Here is a 21,167-nt window from a genome sequence, read left to right on the forward strand (position 1 = left end):
TATGGAAATATATCAATATCGCCAAATATCAGTATAATGTATTAACAAGATAATGCGTGCGTCAATGCTTCGTGAAATAATTACATAAAATATTTAATGCTTTCTTCTAATTACGTTTTTACCTAGAGAAGTTATATGAAACTTTTTATTGTAAAAATTAATATATTCACAGATATAAATTTAAAATATTTTATTTGTCATTCAAACTCTTCTATATAATATATTTCACGAGACTTAGCTAATATTTGACTTGTATTGTTCAATCTTCTACACAGGTATGAATGTGTACTTCATACTCCATACCAATCGTCACGAATAAATATTGATATTTTTTTGCCATTAAATTTTTTTTTAATCGAAATGACGATCCGGTTTTGGAATCGAGTCGTGCTTCCCGAAATTAAGTTATTTATTTCTTCGTACCTTCGCCCGAGACGTATGTTGGAAATTCAACGCGACGATCGGAGCAATCACGGAGATTAGAATAGTTCCTGTCATTCGAGAGTCTGAAATTAGGAGAAGAGCAGAGTTTAATCCGCGCGACAGCGACGGATCCTAAGGTGCGGTGAGAGTCACGAGAGACACTTCTCCGGAACGCGAAATCAAACTTTTATCAATGTATGAAAAGTATTGCGTAAATTAGCACGAGATTGGATAACGCGGCGCGGTATTATGACTCCGATTACGAATGCCGCGAAACGCACGGCGGCATAACAAGTGCGATCGAATATCGCGGGTCAAGCCGAGACTCATAGTGTCTTTTTCGAGTGGGTGTGCGTGTAGGCGTGACACGAAACGATATATAAAGACCAAATGCATGTTTATTTATCTAACAGATGTTAGCGTCCTAGATAAATTATGAGTGACGTTAAGCCATCCTCTTCCACCTTGCATTCCTTGATTCCAATGACAGAGAGAACTAAAACTGGAGATAGAGACTTAATCATCCGTAGCGAGAGGGAACGTGCTTGCTTGTGTGTGCGTATCTTAGATGCGGCGATATGTCATAACGCCGAATATATCGTGAATTCCTACGAGAAATCGTAACGAAAATAAGATCCCACCGAATTTTCAGCTTCGGAAGCTCCGACTTTTATCCGACTTATTGAAAGCTTCATGGGCCAGTGGAAATAACGCTGCTCGCAAATGGCAAATATTTCCTCTCATCCGCGAAATTTATCTCGCCAAAAAATAAAAAGGGCGCGCGTAGCTTAGAATTCGCATTGCTGTTTGCGAAGAACTGTAGCAATGACGTTGCAAATTCGACGCGTGATTCAGTCAACGCGCACTTGTCTCTTAAAATTATGTCAGAATACAGGTCTATAGATTTTCCCTACTTTTTGTCGCAAGACAGGAATAAAGAGACAGAGATTTGAGATAAAGGTATTTAAACGTTCCTGACCCCCTGATCGTCAATCGCGCAACAAAAGTGGGAAAATCCATTTGCGCACGTGATAGGCGAAAAGACAATTCTCCAACTCCGCCAAGCAATTTCCAGAAGATCGATCGCTTCCGAAGATCCTATAAAACCATTCGTAGGATTCATTCGTAGTGAAAGCCTCGTTTCTCGTCTCCTAATGTGAAATTGATAGCGGAACGTTTTTTTTTTTTTTTTTTTTTTCCAAAATTCAGACGTGTCCTAATAAATTTCACCTCTTCAGGTCATTCCATCCAATTTTCTTCGATATTCGATTAGAGATAATCTTAATTCCGGTCTTTTGCATCGGGAGATACATCACTCTGTCCTTTTGGCGCGAGCACCATTCAATCGAGCAGGTGCATCTTTATGGCATTGCGCGAATAGATAGTAATAATTTGCGCCATGAATGAGATACAAGGACTACATTTTATTCTCTCGTAAAACGGGAGTGTCACGGTAAGGAGCATGCCGTGTCGTTTGCATATAAAAGTCAATTTATGCAAACGCGCGTGATTTTCATATGGAATAAGTTTCTGTGTGAAATTACGCGTTGGTGAGAGAGAGAGAGACAGTTAATAATATACCACTTTTACGTAATGACGATAGCGCCAATGATGCGATACGCGTTACAATATATCACGGGACACGCTGAAATATACATTGTTCCCGCTATTAATACCGCTATTATATATTACATGACAAATTTTGAGTGCGAGTATAACGTGTGTTCATTACCTACGATCGATATATCATAATGGAAACACTCCGATAATGTGTGCGTTACACCGCAGTGTATAATTATTGTCCATGAGCGCATTGCATTGCTGATGAGAAATAAATGTGTCACGGTGGAACCCGTTACGAGTTGCTGCCGCAAGAAAAACATTAGATTTCATCAGACATAGAGGCAGATTTGTATATAATTTTAGTAATCTTACTATAAACATATAAAAAAAATGGCGCAAGAATTCATCAATAGCTTATCAGCTTTCCGGATAATTATACGATCCGGATAATTAATTTCCCGGCTTAATTTATCCGGCTCGTATAACAGGTTTACTCATACGGAGACCCATTGGGCCTTGTCAAATAATTCATTCTGGCAGTGTCGATATACAACGATGCACCGCTCGACAAACCGCTCATTTATTAAATTTAAATCAATCTCAGTTTCAAGATTCGGTGTTTTAGGGGAGGAAAAAAGATCGGTCTAAATGATACATCGACTTTGAATTAGCATACCCATGCGCGCGCGCGCGCGCGCGCGTTTGCTCATGGAATACATGTTGAGCATCTTCCTACGTACGTCCACACCATCTACACACCCATCTACACATCTATCCTGCGTGGATATAAAAGGCGAATGAGTAGCACGTACCTGTCCAGGGAGACCGCGACCAGACTGTAGACAGAGGCTGCCACGGAGACGCCCTGTATATAAGCGACCGCTTTGCACATGAACCGTCCCAGGATCCACGCTGAAACACACAAGTCCGTAATTTATCGTTTCGAGTATCACTTGTGGAACTTTGGGCGACCGCGGCGAGTGGCGGTCGAAGGGCTTTTTAGGGACTACTGCGAGGGCGGTCGGCTTACGAGGGCCGAACTTGCTCGTAATAGCGAGGAAGCTCAAACGCGAGGGAGCTCTAAGAGCACTCGACGAGGATACTAACTTGTATCGCATTACGGACAAACTAAAAAAAAAAAAAAGAGAAAAAAAATAAAAAAAAAAATAAAAACACGAATAATCGTGAAAATTATGAGTTCATTTATTGGGTTCTCTTCTCTACAACGCGTACAATCTTACATAGCGTGTAATTAGCCTTTGGAAAAATTGATCGTTCAGAGAAGTTCAGGGAGATTCCATTCGCAAGTTTCAATTGTAATTACACGAGCTAATTAACAGTGGGAATTTGCGAGCGTTTCTATACCAACAGTTTGAAATGCTTTAAAACGGTTTACCTAAAGACAATTTGACAAGCTGACCCGACGACACGAATAATGGAGCAGAGAGAGGAAAGATATTATTTATACTTGAAAATAATTAGTATAAGCTTGATTGCATGAGTCAGGGCATTTCAGCGCGGGAGAAGTTCACGTCGCTTTATTTATTTTCGTTTTAACGCAAATAGAATTATTTTCTTGAAATGTGGTTACTTTCGAGCAAAATCTAATACCCCCGAACGATGGACAATTATGAACAATCCCTGAATTCGAGCTGACCTATTTTCGCGAGAAAGAAAAAGGAACGACGCGTATCAATTTTATTGCCCGTCACTTTTTTCTATACGCGCGCAAACAACTATTATATCCGTTTTCAAGAAGAAAATAATTAATCCCGTGACCGAAAATGAGGAAAGCTTAAAACAAGGAAATTTTCAACTAGCGTCATCCATCATTGTCTACGATTGATGGTACGGTAAATAATTATCTCACATAATACAATATTGAAAGCATTTAATAGTATAATATGATCGATGGGAAAGTTTATCGCGTTCTCGCGAATAATAGGACTACGCGCAGAGGCGCGAGGGGGAGGGGGAGGGGGAGGGGGAGGGTATAGGTAGGTCCATCAAAGGAAAGGTCGCTCATAAATATCGAGCATCACCTAGCGTGTAACATCAACCCATGTTTGGCGCAAACAAACAACAATGCGAATACGGGGGATACGGTATTTGCTCTCGATTTTCGCGACTGATTTTGCAAATCGAGGGTGAAGGAAGGAGGGGGAGAAAGGAAACGGCGAAAGATCCTGCCGTTTCGAAGTCGTGCCATAAATCCTAATGGTTGTGAAACAACACGGAACGGAACGGATACTTTTCGTTCTGGTGCACGATGCACGATCTTGTCAATAATGAATGAAGCGCGCGACGCGAGTTTCGCAGGGGGCGAACGAACGTACGAGGGGGGAATGGACGTAACCGGCGAGGACATGTGTTCTAATCGAATTCTATCGTGTCCCGCTTGCGTATTAATCGAGCGACGACACGTTCGGCTGCTGAGTGGCGGATACGTTCTGCTTAAGGTAAGGTTTGCATTGTGCGCGAAGTGAATGGTGCATGCAACGCGACGAGGTCGCGCACAGAAGAGAACCTCCCGTGCAGATCGCGGCTGTCAAGCCGCGATAATTATTTATACCGAATTATCGAATACGGAATAAATAATTTCTCGATAAAGCAAGTCTGACTGCGTCGCATTGCATTAATGCATCCACTTGAGAGAGATAATGGACAATGCGAAGTTGCACAGGGAGAGGGTGGAGGGAGGGGAGGGAGAGGAATACGCGTTAACGCTCGCGGTGGAAAGTTGGCGTATCGACGGATAATTTCTGCAAATTCTGGAATAAAAATGTAGAGTGAAAAAATCGCAATTATTCTCTTTATAATATCGAGCAAACTTTAGCAAGATTTTCATTCGGAGACCCCTAATATTGACTTTCATAAAAAATTATCTAGAGATGTATAAAATGAATTTTCCTTTCCATACCTACGATTATATTTAATAACGGCTCTATCTTGCGGCTTTATCCCGCAGAAGCAATTAACGCTCGGACGCATAAAACGCTTCTTTTTCATAATGTTTAATCATATATCCCGCGGCTGCCGAAGATTCACGAGGTGCACATTTGAGATTTGAAATAAAATTATCATACGTCTAGCTCCTCGCAAAAAGTATAAATCACGGATTGGAAGGAATGGAAGAAAATTAAAGGGATCTCGAGAAGTTGAAATCCAATTCGGTAATTTGATCCCCGGCTCCGAAGCGCGGAGACACGCTTTTATGGGACGCCAGTTCCGTTTCGATTCGCCTCGATTCTCGATGAAGTTGTAACTTCCGGTTACATAATTTTGGCAAGGACCGCCGTCGACGCGTCAGAAACTTATCGTCAAAAATATCTCATTGCTCATTGTCGCGCTAATACGTACGCGCGTCACGGATGACGGAAGTTAGATTTTCGCGTCGCAGGAAAACTTTTGCAAAATCCACTCTTTCGCAAGGAAGCCCTTTTACACTCGGACACTCCTGACGGGCCGGCTCCCGATGGGACATTCAGAAAGTTTCTCGCTGAATAACGCGCGGGTATGTACGTGACTTGTGCCGGGGCGGGAGTTTTCCGGACCATTTTCCGGAATAAACGTGTGAGAGCGGGCCATCGGTTCGAGATAATAAAAATCAACGTCTTTGTTTCTTCAGGGGACGGAATTTATCGCCCCGGTTGTTTATTGGCCGGGAAAAGTTGTCCCCGTCGTGTTGAATAGAGAGCGTATTTCGACGCTTGGGGGGGAGGGAGGGGGGAGGGGGTATTAGAGTTCATTAGAATCGCCGATGCATAAGTCACGAGGAGACGGAAAAGATAACCTCGTACCACATAAAGCCGTTTATAGGTATGTAATTACATAATCATCTCGCTATTTTCCCCTCTGTTCCGCCGCGAAAGAAATGTCGATTGCGCCACTTTACAAAGGCTAACGCACGTAGAACCAGTCAGTTTCATAACTCCGTTGCAGCGTGCAATAACGATTGATAATGGTGATAAACGTTCGGGGAACGTGGAAAACGTGTATGATTCGGGCACGTGTATTATTTTTATTTATATTTCACCCCACCGGGGAATATTTGCTCTCTCTCTCTCTCTTTCTCTCTCTCTCCCCCCTCTCTCTCTCTCTCTCTCTCTCTCTCTCTCTCTCAACAGACAAGGGCGCTGATAAGATTTACCGGTAATGCGATTATTTCTTATTGCTCGTAATATAAATTAATGCTATGTCATGTATCCATGAACTTGAAAGTATACGAAAAATATTATTGCACCAAGTGTTCCATTAACCACATTTTCTCTTTCTTATTTACCTATCTGTATATATTGATAATAACATGTAATTTTCCATTCAAAGTTGTCATTTATATTTTGTAGTGATTAGTAATTTGTCACATTGATGTCGTGTTATAGTAAAAACCGAAGCAATAACTGAAAAGTGCCCTTGACCCATTTTTACCGGATTTACTCCCTTGGCCCTTTTGTGCGCGAAATGTTTTATTTCAATGTTTTGATAGAGTTACACGTCAAATATGTTTATAAAACGTATGTCTTTAACATGCGGACTATTTAAATGAAATAACAAGCAAAAAATGTGAATGCAAATTTGTGTGTGTGTTTTGAAGTGACATTCAATAATAGAAGATCTCTCGTGATAATATAAAGATAATTTATTGAACTTTATTGAAGCCCGTAATTTTTAATAATTCCTATATCAAGTTTGCCCATCGAATTTATAACTCAACGGAATAACTCCTTTTAACTTCTTTTAAGATGTTTTCTTTCAAGTCGAGCGAACCCTTTTTACGACCGCCATCTCAATTGGCGTCTCTATCGCGCGGCATGAAAAACGATCGCGTTCTAAAGTGGATGGAAGATCCCGAGTTAATCCCAGAAACGCGCGCGATGTCGGTGCATTAAACGGCGCTTTTTCCCCCGCGGCCTTCAACGGTGGGAGGAGAGGAAAAAAAATTCCCGGATTTAATTGTCCACCTTTGTGGAAACAAAGTCCGACCGGTCGATCGGTGGTTTAGCGAATTATCGCAAAGTCACGATCGATTTTAAATGTCAAATTTTTACAATCGCCTCGCTCGCGCGGAACGCCGTTATATATAGATGCCAATACACGCGTGCAATGGCCGTCTCTGCATATTACTTTCACTGTCTACGCTCGATTGGATAAGCCGCCGGCGAGGTATAATAATCTACGCACCGCGGTGGCGTGGCTGTGACCCGCACGACCCACACTACCGTCACACCACAATGCGGCGCACTGGTCGGCTTTAGCGAGACAGGAAGAGTGGCCTACGGTTTTGCAGCTTTTTAGCAGAGCCAGCGCTATATAGCATTACCGTAACGCGATCTAGTTACAGGGACGGGGATAGTTAAATAGCAGGAGCCACGTTGAGTATCGATTAACTAAAAACGAATTACTGTCCTTTCCGGATGCTTCCCGAATATATCTACGTCCCCGTCCCTCGTTGACTTGATTACTGCGTAAAAGACATGGGCAGTATATCGCAAATGCATTTCCAAACGGAAACGGAACGAGAGACTTTCTCTCTCGATCTCTATCGAGAAATATAAAATTTTCTTATTATTTCTCTTTTTCTTTCTTTCTTTTTTTTTTTTTTTTTTTTTTTTTCCTTTAGAGCGTACTAAAATCTCTGAGACCATATTGAGAATATATATCACGACTGGAAATGAAAATGTCAAGTTAATACTTTTTACCAACTCGCTCGTGGATTTTACTTCACGGTTTTTAAATTGGAGTCAAGCCAACTTAGGTTAAGGACCAGATCGTAGATTAAGTTAAGACCGGGACCGTCGAGAATTTTTTTGACATCCTTCTTCTTCATTAAGACGAATTTCATATGTTTAATTTGCAACTTATCGAAAGTGGGTTACTAAAAAGCGCACAAAAATTCAAACTACGTCTGGAAAGTCGGGATTAAGATATCTCTTAAATATTTTTACGATTTTTTTAAATGTTTCCACATAAAAATTGTACAATTTTTAGAAAGAACAATTTGAGAAGACATTCAAGATATATAAAAAAAACTTTAACATAACTAAACTTTTAGGAAAATACAAACTTTTCAAAAATTTATCCATTATCCTCTCTTGAATCACGTAGTTGGTTATAATAAAAAAACTTTATATCTCTTGACTTAAAAAAGGATTATACGAATTATAAGGATTATACAATTATACGAAAGGATTATAAGAATATCTTAACATATTTATTCTTAAATTCCATTAAAAAATTATTAAATTTTCACTATTTTCCATTTATGGTGACCTTTTGAAACATACAATTAGCGTCAGAATAATGTAGACTTACTCTTACTTGGACAATCTTAATAGATTTACCATTACTTAAATTGAAAATATTATGTAGAAAATAATACAGTTATACATCTAATAAGATTTCATTATATTGCAGGCATAATGGGCAACACTACATTTTTCCAACTGCTGGCTATGTCTTCTTCTGTTAATGGAAACATTACAAAGGGCCTTATAGTACCTCGTCGGTCGCGAGACTGCACGAAGAAGTAATCGTAAAGGCCATGATGCTGCCACAAAGCGCCAAAGATAAGGGCGCGTCGTATAGGCTCGGACACGCGCCGACAGTGCCGTGGACCACAGCACGTTCTCGGACAGATCGGGATCCTTCCTGTCGAGGGAGGAATAAGAGAAAAGTACAGGATGCAATGTAATTCGTCGCGCCATGAATCAGCGTTGACGTCCGCGCAGTTTCCCATTGTGCGAATTTCGCAGTTTCGCTTCCGCGGTATCGCTCTCAATGCCGACTATTTGTCTTTCACGTTCCGCTTCCAATCGTGCAAAGTATTACTCGTAACATGGATGATTTCCGATACGCGCATATGCGAGATATTACGCGTCGCGGAATGCAGCTTCAATTAATGATAAATTAATAATTCGTGATAGTCGGGCAGCGATATGCTACCGAGAATTTAAAGAATTACTTGTTATTTTAAGAATATGAAAGTTAAAAGAGATATATTTAAATATATATATATATATATATATTTACACAAAAGTACAAATTTAATATTTTAAAGTAAAATAGTGCCACATGTGTGCATTTGTTTATAAGTAAATATTTTAATTTTTATATCAATATTAATTATTATTAATTAATATTGATATAATTATAATATATATAATATATTATATATATTATAATTATATCAATATTAATTACTTTTGCATTATTAATAAAAAAAAATAAAAATCTGGTATTCATTGAGATAATAATATTTATATACAGATGATTTTACTGCTACGTCTGTTTTATTTACAATTTTCGGTGTGTCACATTTAAAATTCTCTATAGTATTCCAAACAAAACAAATACCGGATACGTGTTACTTTAAAACTCATCTGTTTCGTAAGGTAGGATAGCACATAGCATGAATCCGAAATTTATGATGTTTTGCATGCTGTTAAATCACCAACCACCGCTGGACGCTATATATATATATATATATATATATATATATATATATATATATATATATATACAACGTCCATAATTTGTACAATGTCGAAGTACGGACTTACTAGAATTATGGAAAGCGCGCGAGTTCGATTCTTTTTAATATCCGGACCCACGGCAGAAGGGGATGCTCGATCGTGGATGAAAGGGAGCGAGAAAACTTATCGTACACTTCATGATGTAGGTACGTCGGCGTGAGGAATCACCGCCGGAAGGGGAGAGACGGGAATGGAAGGGATTGAAATTTTCGCAGTTCGGAGCAGAGTTAGCGGGATTCTCCCTTCGCGCTCGTCATCGTCAAATATACATAGTCGGATCTCGCCGGCGGAAGTGCATCGCAATAAGACCTTGCGCACCGAGTGCGGATAACATCTTGGATTTTACCGTTCGCGAGAGACACTTCAGCTGCCTGTAAAAGTTCCGCGTTGCGAAGATTCCACGCGCGTCCACACTGCGCGTGAATAACGATTTCTTCTCGGGGCTCTATAAAGACCACGCATGCGGCTATAAAGAGATTATTATCAAAAATATAATAGCCCAGCCGTATTATTTATTCCGCGCGTTTCCCTCCCGTTCCGATGAGAGTTGAGTGAAATTTAGAGTCGTCGACGTAAAGTAAAATATCGCTCTGTTCAAATTAGTAATCGCTATGGAAATCTGGAAGATGATCGCTGTTAAGATAAATTTGATGGAGTAACACAAATTCGTGAAATATTTTTCAGTGATTTTTAACGTTTTTCATAAAGTATTGAAATTTTTAAGAAACAAGAAGAAAAGGGGAGGAGAGAATATATAATACACATTGAGATATAATATTATTTTATGTTAATAAATTTTTGTTTTATATAAATAATGAAAGATTTTTCCGACATTTTTTAAGATAATGTTGCCAAGCGACGGAACGTTACAGCTGTTTCATTTCTCTTCCGAGTTCATGAATAATCATAAAGAGGTTTCATCATATTGCTGAGAGAGTCATGATTATTCATACAGAGTAAGAGAAAAATAATAAGTAACAGATGTAATGTTTTAAACTCTTTAATTTGAAGGCATGTTGTATCAAAAACTTGAAGCCAAACTTGATTTTCCATGCAAAAAGAGCAAACTGAAAATTTCGGTGTATTCAAGAAATCTCATGTATTTTACAAATATTTAAAGAAAGATTGTGTGATGTATACACATTATTTACAAATTACAATAATATTGAACGATATACATTTTTTAATAATATGTTGTTGATATACATATATTTTGTATAATTTCGTCAATTCTCTTTTGGAAGAATTTCTGAGATATCTTCGTACATGTGTGCCTGCACTCTGGCTACTATGTTGGTTGCGATGATAGTCCATCTTCGTAACGTCAGCCAAGTAGAAGGAATTTCAATCGAAAAGCCGTGACCCCGTAACCAAACGATATCGAAATATCTCCCCCTCCCCCCCGTCCCTTCGAGGATTGCCTTTTCCAAACCAGGAAATTCATAGAGATTGATTCGCATGAACTTCCGGCCGGAATGCGGTTTGCTTATCTTTTATTTTAAAGTAGATTAGGCCCTAGAATATACTGAACCGCGAATGGGAGTAGACGCGGCGAGGAAACGAGGGGTGCAAAAATAAATTATCGCGTGACGATTGCAAATTTTTCTGGTCGATGAAAATTTGAACTGAACACGCGCGCGTGCGCGCACGTAACTTTGTTTTCTTGCATCGCGATAATATCGGATAATATGTTTTAAAACGATCGTACCCGGTTGTAGTCTAAATCCCGTGTGCTACCCTGGTAGACATAGAACGACGGCTATTATCGAAACTACAGAGGTAAAAGATAATGAGAACGGGAATTTTATGCCTTCTTTCTGCATCCGTGCGTTGGATTTTAATAAACGAAATTGTTGACTCGATAACTATGTGAGATCTCTTATGCGATGAGAACTTGCAAATATTTTCGATGATAATAGCGTGACGAAAATATACTAGCGATACTAGCGATGCGAAAACGATCGACTTAATTTACTGGATTCTTTATCATAGTAGATTAGATTCCAAATTGAGAACGTTTTGATAATAAATAGATACATTTCTTGCAAAATGTTTAAATCAGCAAGTTCAATAAAATAATTACATTGTATTGATATCCATAAAAAAACACGCATGAATTGTTTAGAATTCTATTGATTTGTTTGTAATATTTAAATGTTTAAATCATCAGATTTCCTTGAATATATATTTTCGTCATAGTTTTCTATATTTCAATATAAATTTTATATTTTGCAATTCTCACGATACACAATTTCACATAAAACTAAAAATATTTCATTCTTTGTCTTTGCTATAATGAATTTATTATTTTGAACCTTTATTTTTTATATTTAATCTAAATAATCTTTAAAAATAGTTAAACTAGGTATGTTTCTTTTCTCAAGAAAAATCAGACGCGAAAAGGTTAAATAATCATTTATGTACTTGCAACTTCTTTGTCTTCAACTTTTTTTACGTAACAAAGTTTGTCGACAAGCAAAACACAAAGATCAGTTGTGAAGATGGACACACACATACACGTACAGAGTAAAGAAAGTCGCGTTTATACATCAAATTCGTGTTTCCTGAGTTTCATTAAGTAGTATGTTACAACAAAAGAGAAAAAGGAAGAAAGAGGAAAAGAATGAGCAAAAATTATGGCCAACAGGCAAATGGACCACAAATAAATCCGAGATCTAATATACTTTACTCCCAAAAGCACTGTAAGCTTTTTTCTAATGAAAGTTTTTTTTAATGAAACGCGAATTTACGTCTCCTTTTTTTCTGTGCCCATGATATAATCCGTCTCTGCCACGCTAAGTAACGCTTAACTGTAGATCCTTTGATAAAGTTGGTCAGCTTTTACCTCCACGAAGGTGTCGAGAAAAGATTCTATTTAATGGAATTTTCTTTAACATTACGATAATACTAATTGTAAGTCTCGAATTCTACTACAAAATAATATATATTTTTAATTAATTTCATTATTTACATCTCTATGATTATGTAATGTATTGGAGAAATTTTACGGCTATCGGAAATTAAATATGTTATTATAAATTTTATAATTCTTAAAAGAAATTTGTGAACCAACCTTGATTAATAAAATCTCCATGATTAAATGTGTCATTTATGAAATTTAAAAATATTAGCAGAGAATTGTACATGTATGTATTTAAAATTTAATAGATTTAAATATATTTTTTCTAAATATTTTTAATTCAACTTTAAGAAATTGTTAATGTTTTTTTACATCGAACAACTTTTTCCATAAGTATCTTGCATTATGGAGTTGTTACCCGACAGCGTGATGTGATGATCGGATTGCCATGTTTAAGGTGCTAGATAAATCATAATACTATACGATGCATAAATGTACACAAATACGCAATACAAGAATAAAAAAAGTATTCTTAATTAATTATTCAAATATTAATGAATATTTTCGTTGAGTAAAAATTATTGAATATAAATTAGGAAATCTGCATAAATGCAGCGTGCCGCGATATAAAAGATTTTTATTCATATCGATCTACTATTGAAACGTTGCAACATTTAGCAATCTCTGATACATTAAATAAAAAAAATCGTAGCGTAAAGTAAAAGGGCAAACGAAAGACAAAGAGCGAACAGGAAGAAGAAAACGGAAGAGACGAATAAATATCATTGGACTTTAAGATTGTCCGATTCAGATATTCAGCGCCATTATATGCAGCTGGCGAATTCCATTATGATTTCCCATAAAGCACCTTCATCAGCAATTTCTGCAGATTGCTTGTCGAAGAACCATTGATGTAGATGAGAACATATCAATCGTAAATGAGCTGACAATTGGCAAATAAATAAAAAAGATCAAATTAGTAGAAATCAATGATATTAAAAAATTTTTTAAACTTATAATTATTTAAAAACTTTAATTAATTTTATTACTAAAATAGTTGTATCGATATATAAGCTATTAACGCAATTATCAATTGTTAATCTTACAAAAGAAGAGAGATATCACAAAATAAAAAAGTTGTGCCTTCCGAATATAAGAAGAATATCTTTTTTATTTTCTCTACTTGCGTTTGCAGACACTTGTGTCTTACATTTTGCTCGGACTCGATTTTTGAGCTATTTGGGAATTTGGGATATCGATCGGCGATGGTTTTTCAAAGTGACGAAAGCCAGGTGGCGTATTAATAACGGCGCGGTAATACGAGAAGAGACACGATATATTTGTAAGAAAAATGCATGAATAACGGATAAAGGCACGCTCTCTCTCTCTCTCTCGGGGGATTCGAACGTAGGGCTCTGATCTAGATTCGCTGGGCGCGAGGGTTCGGTGTTGGTAGCAGCTCTCTTTCTCTCTCTCTCTCTCTCTCTCTCTCTCTCTCTCTCTCTCTCTCCCTCTCTCTATGTAGGGCAGCTCGGTGTGCTTCGGCCTGTGTAAACCGTCCGCGTACTGCGACTGCGTGAGACCTCTCTTCTCGGGACACTGTCCTGGTTTCAAATACCTTCAAGGTCTCGCTGGCGCGGCAACGCGACGCGATCCCTCCCATCCCTCCACCAGGGGAGAGCCAGGTGCTAGAAGCGCTGAAAGCCGGTAGTATCGTTTCCTACCCGGGTTAATCGAGCCTTCTACCACCCGCGCGCCACGCCGTTTCTCGATATTTTTCCGACGTGACGTGAACGACGAAGCGCCAAACACACGTCCACACGCGACGTCGGATGGCTCGACGTCGAATGAAAAAACATTTACGCATGATTGATGGCAAATCGCTCCGAAAACGGCTCCCTTCCATGTCCAGCGCGAACGTGAACTGGGACAAAAGGCTGTGCCTACGATGTATCAAGCTTAATTATAATTACATCACATTTAATTGTAACTATATGTTAACTTGGATGTAACGTATTTGTTCTTTTTTCCTCCCCCTCCCCCCAATCCTTTTAGCGTTCAATGTTTCTCCATCACGTTTCTCTTCATCACTTGTAGAATCTTTAAGAAATTTGCCCTCGTTATAAATTTAAATCTCGTTATACTTCTATTTAATATTAAGCATCTTGGAAATTTTCAAATCAAATTTCAATATTAATATTTCTGAATGTAAAATGTTTAATTTAAAAAAATCCTCGCGCGTTTAAAGAAAACATCATCTCGATGCTGATTGGATACCGCGCGCACGAGGAAGACGGAGACGGCCGAAATCATGCAGAGGCACCTTTAGCACCTCATTGTATTTCATCGTGTGCTCCCATATCGACGTCTCATACGCCGGGAGCCAACCGCGATTTGGCCTTCGCCTAAGCGCGAGCATCCCCCCCGATTACAACGCCGCATCCCTCTTCGCCCTCCTCCACCGCCCCCAACCTCAGTTTATCGCCGGGTCACTAATTCCTCCACGTTCATTATTTGCGATGCCGAGTCCCCGAATCGACTGCGAACGATGCTTGTGCGTCGACGTTCATCGACGTACGGTGGTGAGATTCTCTCCCCCCCCCCTCCCCCGTCACGCGAAATTCAGTCGAAGCAGAAATTTATTCGCGACGGCGAGGTCTCGAACGCTCCGGCTCTCGGCTCGGCTTGTATGTCGAGGGAAAAGTTCGCGCGAGGGGGGCAGGGGAAGGGGATAACGCAACAGAACGAACGAGGGAGTGACCTAGTACAAGTGGCCGAGATGCATGACCCGAATACCGGTGCTGTACAGGTGTGCGCCGGCGGTGTGTCCCACTGGCCTCCACCCTCTTCGGGAGCGCGCAAACTGGCTTCGGACACGCCGTCGCGCGAGGCGTGGAAAAAAAAGAGTCCAAAGGAGGGAGAGCGCGAGGAAGGAACATCCATCGGTATCGATATCGAGATATTTTCCCCGCCTTCGGAAATTAGAAAAAGTGTCGGCGAAGTCAATCTCCAACCCGCTGAACGAGGGGGCCGGCGTACCGGCACCCTCTATCCTTGGTCGAATATGCAACCTATTATGTAACTAAAGCAGTTCATCAAGATTATGGCGGCCGGTTATAATCTCGCTGACAATACGCGAAGGCGTGGATTTATCGTGCACGTATCTGCTCGTGACATCGATACTTACGGGGATGTACGAGAATAGACCGACTGATTTATTAATGATACTAATTGTTCCGTATGTCGAGGACTTATAAATACGTGCCTTGCGATCGCGTGTTTCTTTTCAGGGGGATTAAAAGGAGAAGAGGAAAAGACTGACCTCGGTAACTTTTAACTTTTACCGTCGAACTGAAAATAATGGTAACCGAGGTTTCCGTCGGAGATATAATTATTCATCCGTGTTCCGACTTATAATACGTAACACGTGACACGTTTACATCCGTATATCTTTACCAGAAACGCAGCGATCTCTATTGGCGCCGCCATCCCGGTTGGCTAGATTTATATTCGCCCTTGGCAAGCTGCTCTCACGCGTCTCGCGACGCGAATTTCCGGATAATAGTTGCCGCAAAGTCAATGTCGCAGGTTGCGGTCGGAAACACGGCGCTTGAGACTGACATCTCGCGCGGGGGGGGGGGGGGGGGGAGGGTAACGCAGCCCCTCGACGAGACGACATGCATCCTCTGGCTCTTGTAAACGTCCACAGAAACGTAAGTTAGGTGCCCGCAGTCAGGATACGAGGGGGCGGGACACGCCCTGAGTGAAACCGCGACAAGATTTGGAAGCGCTTTCGGAAAGTTCGCAGCGCGATCGGAGTAACGTATGTCACGTCGGTGAAATTGCTCGCCGAGATCTTGATCAACTCCAAAGTGTCGATGGGGAAAAGACGGTTAGTCGGCGTTTCCCATCTGATGGGAAACGCCGACTACCGTCGACCGTAATAATAATCCCGAGCCCGAGATGTATCATTGTAATAACTCCGTAAAGCTCTCTCTCGTCCTCAACTGGGACAACTTTTAAATGAATATAGCGAGTCGTTAAAGTCACGTAGTTCCCTGAAATGCTCCGTTCTCCCTGAGGTTTTTACGACGGGCTCTTTTTAACCCCCGCTTCCTGAAATTTCGTTACGACACTCCGCGTGATGCAGATCACAGCTGTCTGTCCTCGGAGAAATCACAACGGATTTGCCGCGCAAATCGCGCATATTTTTCTCATGGATCTAAACACACATTACTTTTTAAAGATTTAGACCATCGCGGGGCATTTCACCGACGACTGCGATATGCGAGTTGAACAAATTTATCATCATAATGATGATTACCGCGCGTTTACGCGAAGCACCGTTGTACACGCTATACATCGCGTCTAGTAGCAAAAGCACTGTCGGATAATTCAATGAAAATATTTGAGGACGTATTAAGACAATAAAAATTAATAGGCCGACGAATATTTGAGGACGTATTAAGACAATAAAAATTAATAGGCGATATATAAGTGCGCTGTCTATCTACATCAAGACCAAGCTGTGCAGATATCCGCTCGTCTGACCTAAATACGTAATTATCCTTTCGCGTGGCACGACCTTGGACGGACCAAATCTAAACTGGGCCATGTCTCTGTCTACCAGGTTCACTTCCACCGAGTCATCTGCTCGGTCATCTCCGCGGCTTTTTCTATCGAGGGATCAAGAAACTCGGGAGCACATCGTGAGACAAGCGAGACTATTCTATTCAAATCGACCCAGCCTTCATGAATAAGAATAAATATTTATCTCGAAGACGCTGTCAGGATAATCGTGCTAGCAGAGAGGAACGTTCAAGGATGACTTTTCGGAGATTTATCCGACGAAAGAGAGAAGAGAGAGAGAGAGAGAGAGAGAGAGAGAGAGAGAGAGAGAGAGAGAACAATAGTTTGCCGCTTGCATTCCGCTGAGAAGGAAAAGAAGGCACGCGCCGCGCCGGCTGGTAAATCGCCCTCAGGTAAACTTCCCGCCAGTCCGGCACAATCGCCCCTCTTTCGCTACCCCCTAACTCCCATCAAGTGGAACGCCGACCTAGTTAGTTCACCTGTAGACACAGTGCCAACACACTCGTATCGCAAGTCTGCCGGCGCGGCGCGGCGCGGCTTACGCGGCATACCGTAGTCGTGTAGATGTACGCGCGTATTTCGTGCAATCCTGCGGCACGCAACACGCGAATCCTTTGGTAATAAAACGTTGAAAACTCCTCCCTACCGTGGCGCAACCGGCACCGCCAATTATGCACGCGCGCGCATAATACCCTCGCCACGCGGTCGATTACGTTTTTTTTTTCTTTTTTTTGGGGTCACGTCGCAGCGACGCTCGGCAAAATCGGATAAACGGGGTTCGCGTCTCCTCTGTCGTCGGGGCATCGCATGTAAGGCCTCGTTATCGAGGAATGACAGAAGTCGATCGTTCCGTTGTTGATCCGAGCAGCGGATCGTCATCGACGGCGAAGATCGCGTTTCGGAAGCTCGCGAAAAAATCCAAAATATATATATATATATATATTGTCGGATGCACCCGCGATGTGTACGCAAGACGAAGAATAGATGCGCCGTGGGTAGTCGGAACGGGGAGACGGTGGGGTCGGTGGCGAACGAGGTCGAAGTCGGGGGTTGGAGAATGTGATCGGCCGATGTAGGCCAGGGTGTTGGCCCCTTTCGCCTTGACACGAATACAGGTTGTACGGATCTCGGTTTGGGTCAGGTTATCGGTGTGCTGCACTTTTGAAATTCTACGAAGCGGAGATATCGCGATGTGCGCGAGAATCGAAAAGGCGGTGCCGATCGAGGCGGTCACAATTCGTAGCACGCATAATCGGGAAAATCGTTACGGAGCGGTTCCCCGGAGAGGAATATTTCCCGCAACGCGCGACGGTTTTGTTCACACAACCGTCAGACGAAACGGAGAGGAGATCCACCGCTGTGGGCTTTCAAACCTCCGCCCGCGAAGGTTGCCTTAAGTCTGTCTTATATCTCGGTTCCTCGAATTAATTTCCTCCGGATCTTCGGATTCTCGACGCAGGATTAGAGAGAGATTATCGGAAAGCTGCAAATTTATGTCGCGCCGTCGAGTTAACGTCGGTGGGAAATTAACGTGCGAATATTCACGAGACCAAGTTTTTGAGCACACTTTCGAGAGATATTACGCCTCGCACAGTCTTGGCATCAAGAGTACGCCAAGACCAGACGATGTACGGCTCCTCTCCAATTTTCTAAACAATACGATATACGAACTTGGAAACTTGCGCATACGTGATAGAATGACATATATATATATATAGAATGCATATATTAATAGGTAATCCCGTAAGTTATATAGACAGCTCTCTTACATTACAGTCAAGGTGATCGCAGCTCATTTCACACTGTCATGTACACATTATCGACTCAATTTATATAACTCGACATGCACAAAGCATCCCAATATGATATATACAGGAAGTATCTCGAAGAAGCTCTAATCTTAATTTTAAAGTCAAATTCTCCGCTGGATCTCCGATCTCAATCTTTGCTTATGGGAAATTTCGCGAAGCGCTAATATTTTACACATAAATAGAACGTGAATAATCTGTTCTTTTACAAAGTTTATAACTCACCCATCTTTCCTCACGCAATTACCAATTGTTAGTTATCTTAATAACAAAACTTCAGAGAATTAACACTTCTGAGAAAAAAACTTGCTCGATATACATTAAAATTTAGCCGGCCCAAATCTTATTGCGCAGCAATCGTTTACAGATTATTAACATTTCATTGGATTTTCAATTAAATTAAAAAAAAAATCAATATCTAATGAATTCGTCTAGAATTAAGTTTGAAAATTTCAAACATCTCGCAATAATTTCGTTACAAAGATCCGTACGTCTACATTTTTCTGTTGAGAGAAGCAAAATTTTGGCATGTGCTTGAATCTTTTCCCAAAATTTTATGATTGAAAAATCCCTCGACGTACTGAATATGTAAATATTCGAATTTTATTCGTGTTTACCATGAAAGCCCATGTTATTACCATAATGTCGATTTCGACGTTGTTTCCGAAGTTAAAGTAGAATTCATCATTTCTTCATTTCACGCCTATGATATTTTTCTTGCTTTTGAGAAGTGCTTTCCGCACTTTGGTCGAATCGCATGATACGCCGTATTAATTTCAGATGTTTTACGCCAACGTGACGTCACGCATTGTCCGCTTAATAGCGTGTTTGTTAATTACACCGCGCCCCGATGGCGACATTCGCGCTCGCGTTCGATCACGAAGACGATGCCAGTTGTGTACATCGTGCTAGACCTACGTATACCAGCTGAGGAAACATCGTTATTTCTCATTTCTTACATTTCGTTCGACCGGAAATTCCGCCGAGGTCGCGACCAATTCTCGCCTCGCGTCGTAAAGAAGAAAATATGTAGGGGGAAAAAAACAGTATAAATCAACTTTTGTCTTTTCGTTCATTTCCATGCGGCAGAGACTGTCCTCGTTGGGCAAACGTCAACGTTCGAAATAACGTCGCCTCTCGCAACCTCGTCGTGTACTCGTTGTTGATTAACAACGGCTACCGTTACATAAATAGAAACATCGAATGGGTACAACGATAACATTTTTATATAGACAGCGCACAACGTTTTTCTTTTGCGTCGGCACGATATCTTGCTTCACATGGATCTCAATTTATCGATGGTATTACTTACACGACAAGCTAATTTTAATTCATTTAGAAAAAGCAGTCTATATTGAAAGCGTCGATGTAGGATGTTTGCGCAATAAATATCTCAATCTAACTTTGGATAAAATCTTGTTTTATTAACAACGTCAATTAGCAAAATCTATTTTAGTTTCGTTTTAAAAACGGACGAGCGTCGAAACGATAAAAACGACGATAACAGCACACATCTTTTTTCTTTCATTTTTCGATCTCACCTTACATTTTAAACAAACCTTGATTTATTAATAATATAATCTATGAGAAACTACCTTTTATTCTACGCCCAACGGATGTGAGCGTGTAAGCGTTCGACATACCTCAATGTACATAGAAAACTTTCTATGCTATTAACTAATATAGCTGCCAATTGCATCAGAAGCTCTTTGAAGAAATAAACAATCGTGGCGACAACAAAATCGGCAAACAACAGCCAGTAAATAAGCAAAGTTGATCAAAGAATTTTCGAAACTACACTTAATCGTAAATCGATGACGTTACTGTAGCATTTAATTGAATTGTCAATAAGGCAAATCATATCAATTATAGAACATGTAAAATATTTAACTTATAACGAATGTTTCAAGATGCACCTTTTCTGCAAATATTATATAAATATTTCCGAGCATAAAATTCTTAATTTTTACTTGATATTTCTTATAATCGTCAATCATGTAAAAAGAAGTGAAATGATTGATTGCCTTTATTAATAATAATTATCTTTTTATAACAATTTATATTTTTATTAATAATAATTGCCTTTTTATAATAATAGTTTATGCAGCTCGAAATTGAGAAAAATGTATCGTATGGCTTTTTCATTTATTAAATTTTTATTCGTTTTTAAATTACAGTTCTGTTTAAAGTCGCGATTTCAATAAATTTAATAAGATGCAAAAGTAGCAAATTGAAGAAACATATACCTTGACGAATCAAAGAAGCCATTATTTATCTCTTTTCTTTAGCTTGCAGATTTATAATTGAAGTAACCTATTTTTCCGCGCTTTCGAAGTTGGATAATAAATAGTCTATCCTTTTTCATGCAAATCTATAATTGAACTAACCTCA

The 21,167-nt window shown here is 40.1% G+C and overlaps 1 protein-coding gene across 1 annotated transcript in view; it reads right to left on the reverse strand.

The window, feature by feature from the left end:
• SIFR (SIFamide receptor) overlaps window positions 1-21,167 on the reverse strand; it is a 44,543-nt gene that overhangs the window by 15,954 nt on the left and 7,422 nt on the right. The window contains exon 2 of the mRNA XM_011646296.2: window positions 2,799-2,898. Coding sequence (XP_011644598.1) covers window positions 2,799-2,898 — 100 coding nt within the window. The remainder of the gene's footprint in view (window positions 1-2,798; window positions 2,899-21,167) is intronic.

The sequence above is a fragment of the Pogonomyrmex barbatus genome, unplaced genomic scaffold (genome assembly GCF_055798465.1).
Source record: "Pogonomyrmex barbatus isolate J1 unplaced genomic scaffold, ASM5579846v1 scaffold1, whole genome shotgun sequence".
Classification (NCBI taxonomy): Eukaryota; Metazoa; Arthropoda; class Insecta; order Hymenoptera; family Formicidae; genus Pogonomyrmex; species Pogonomyrmex barbatus.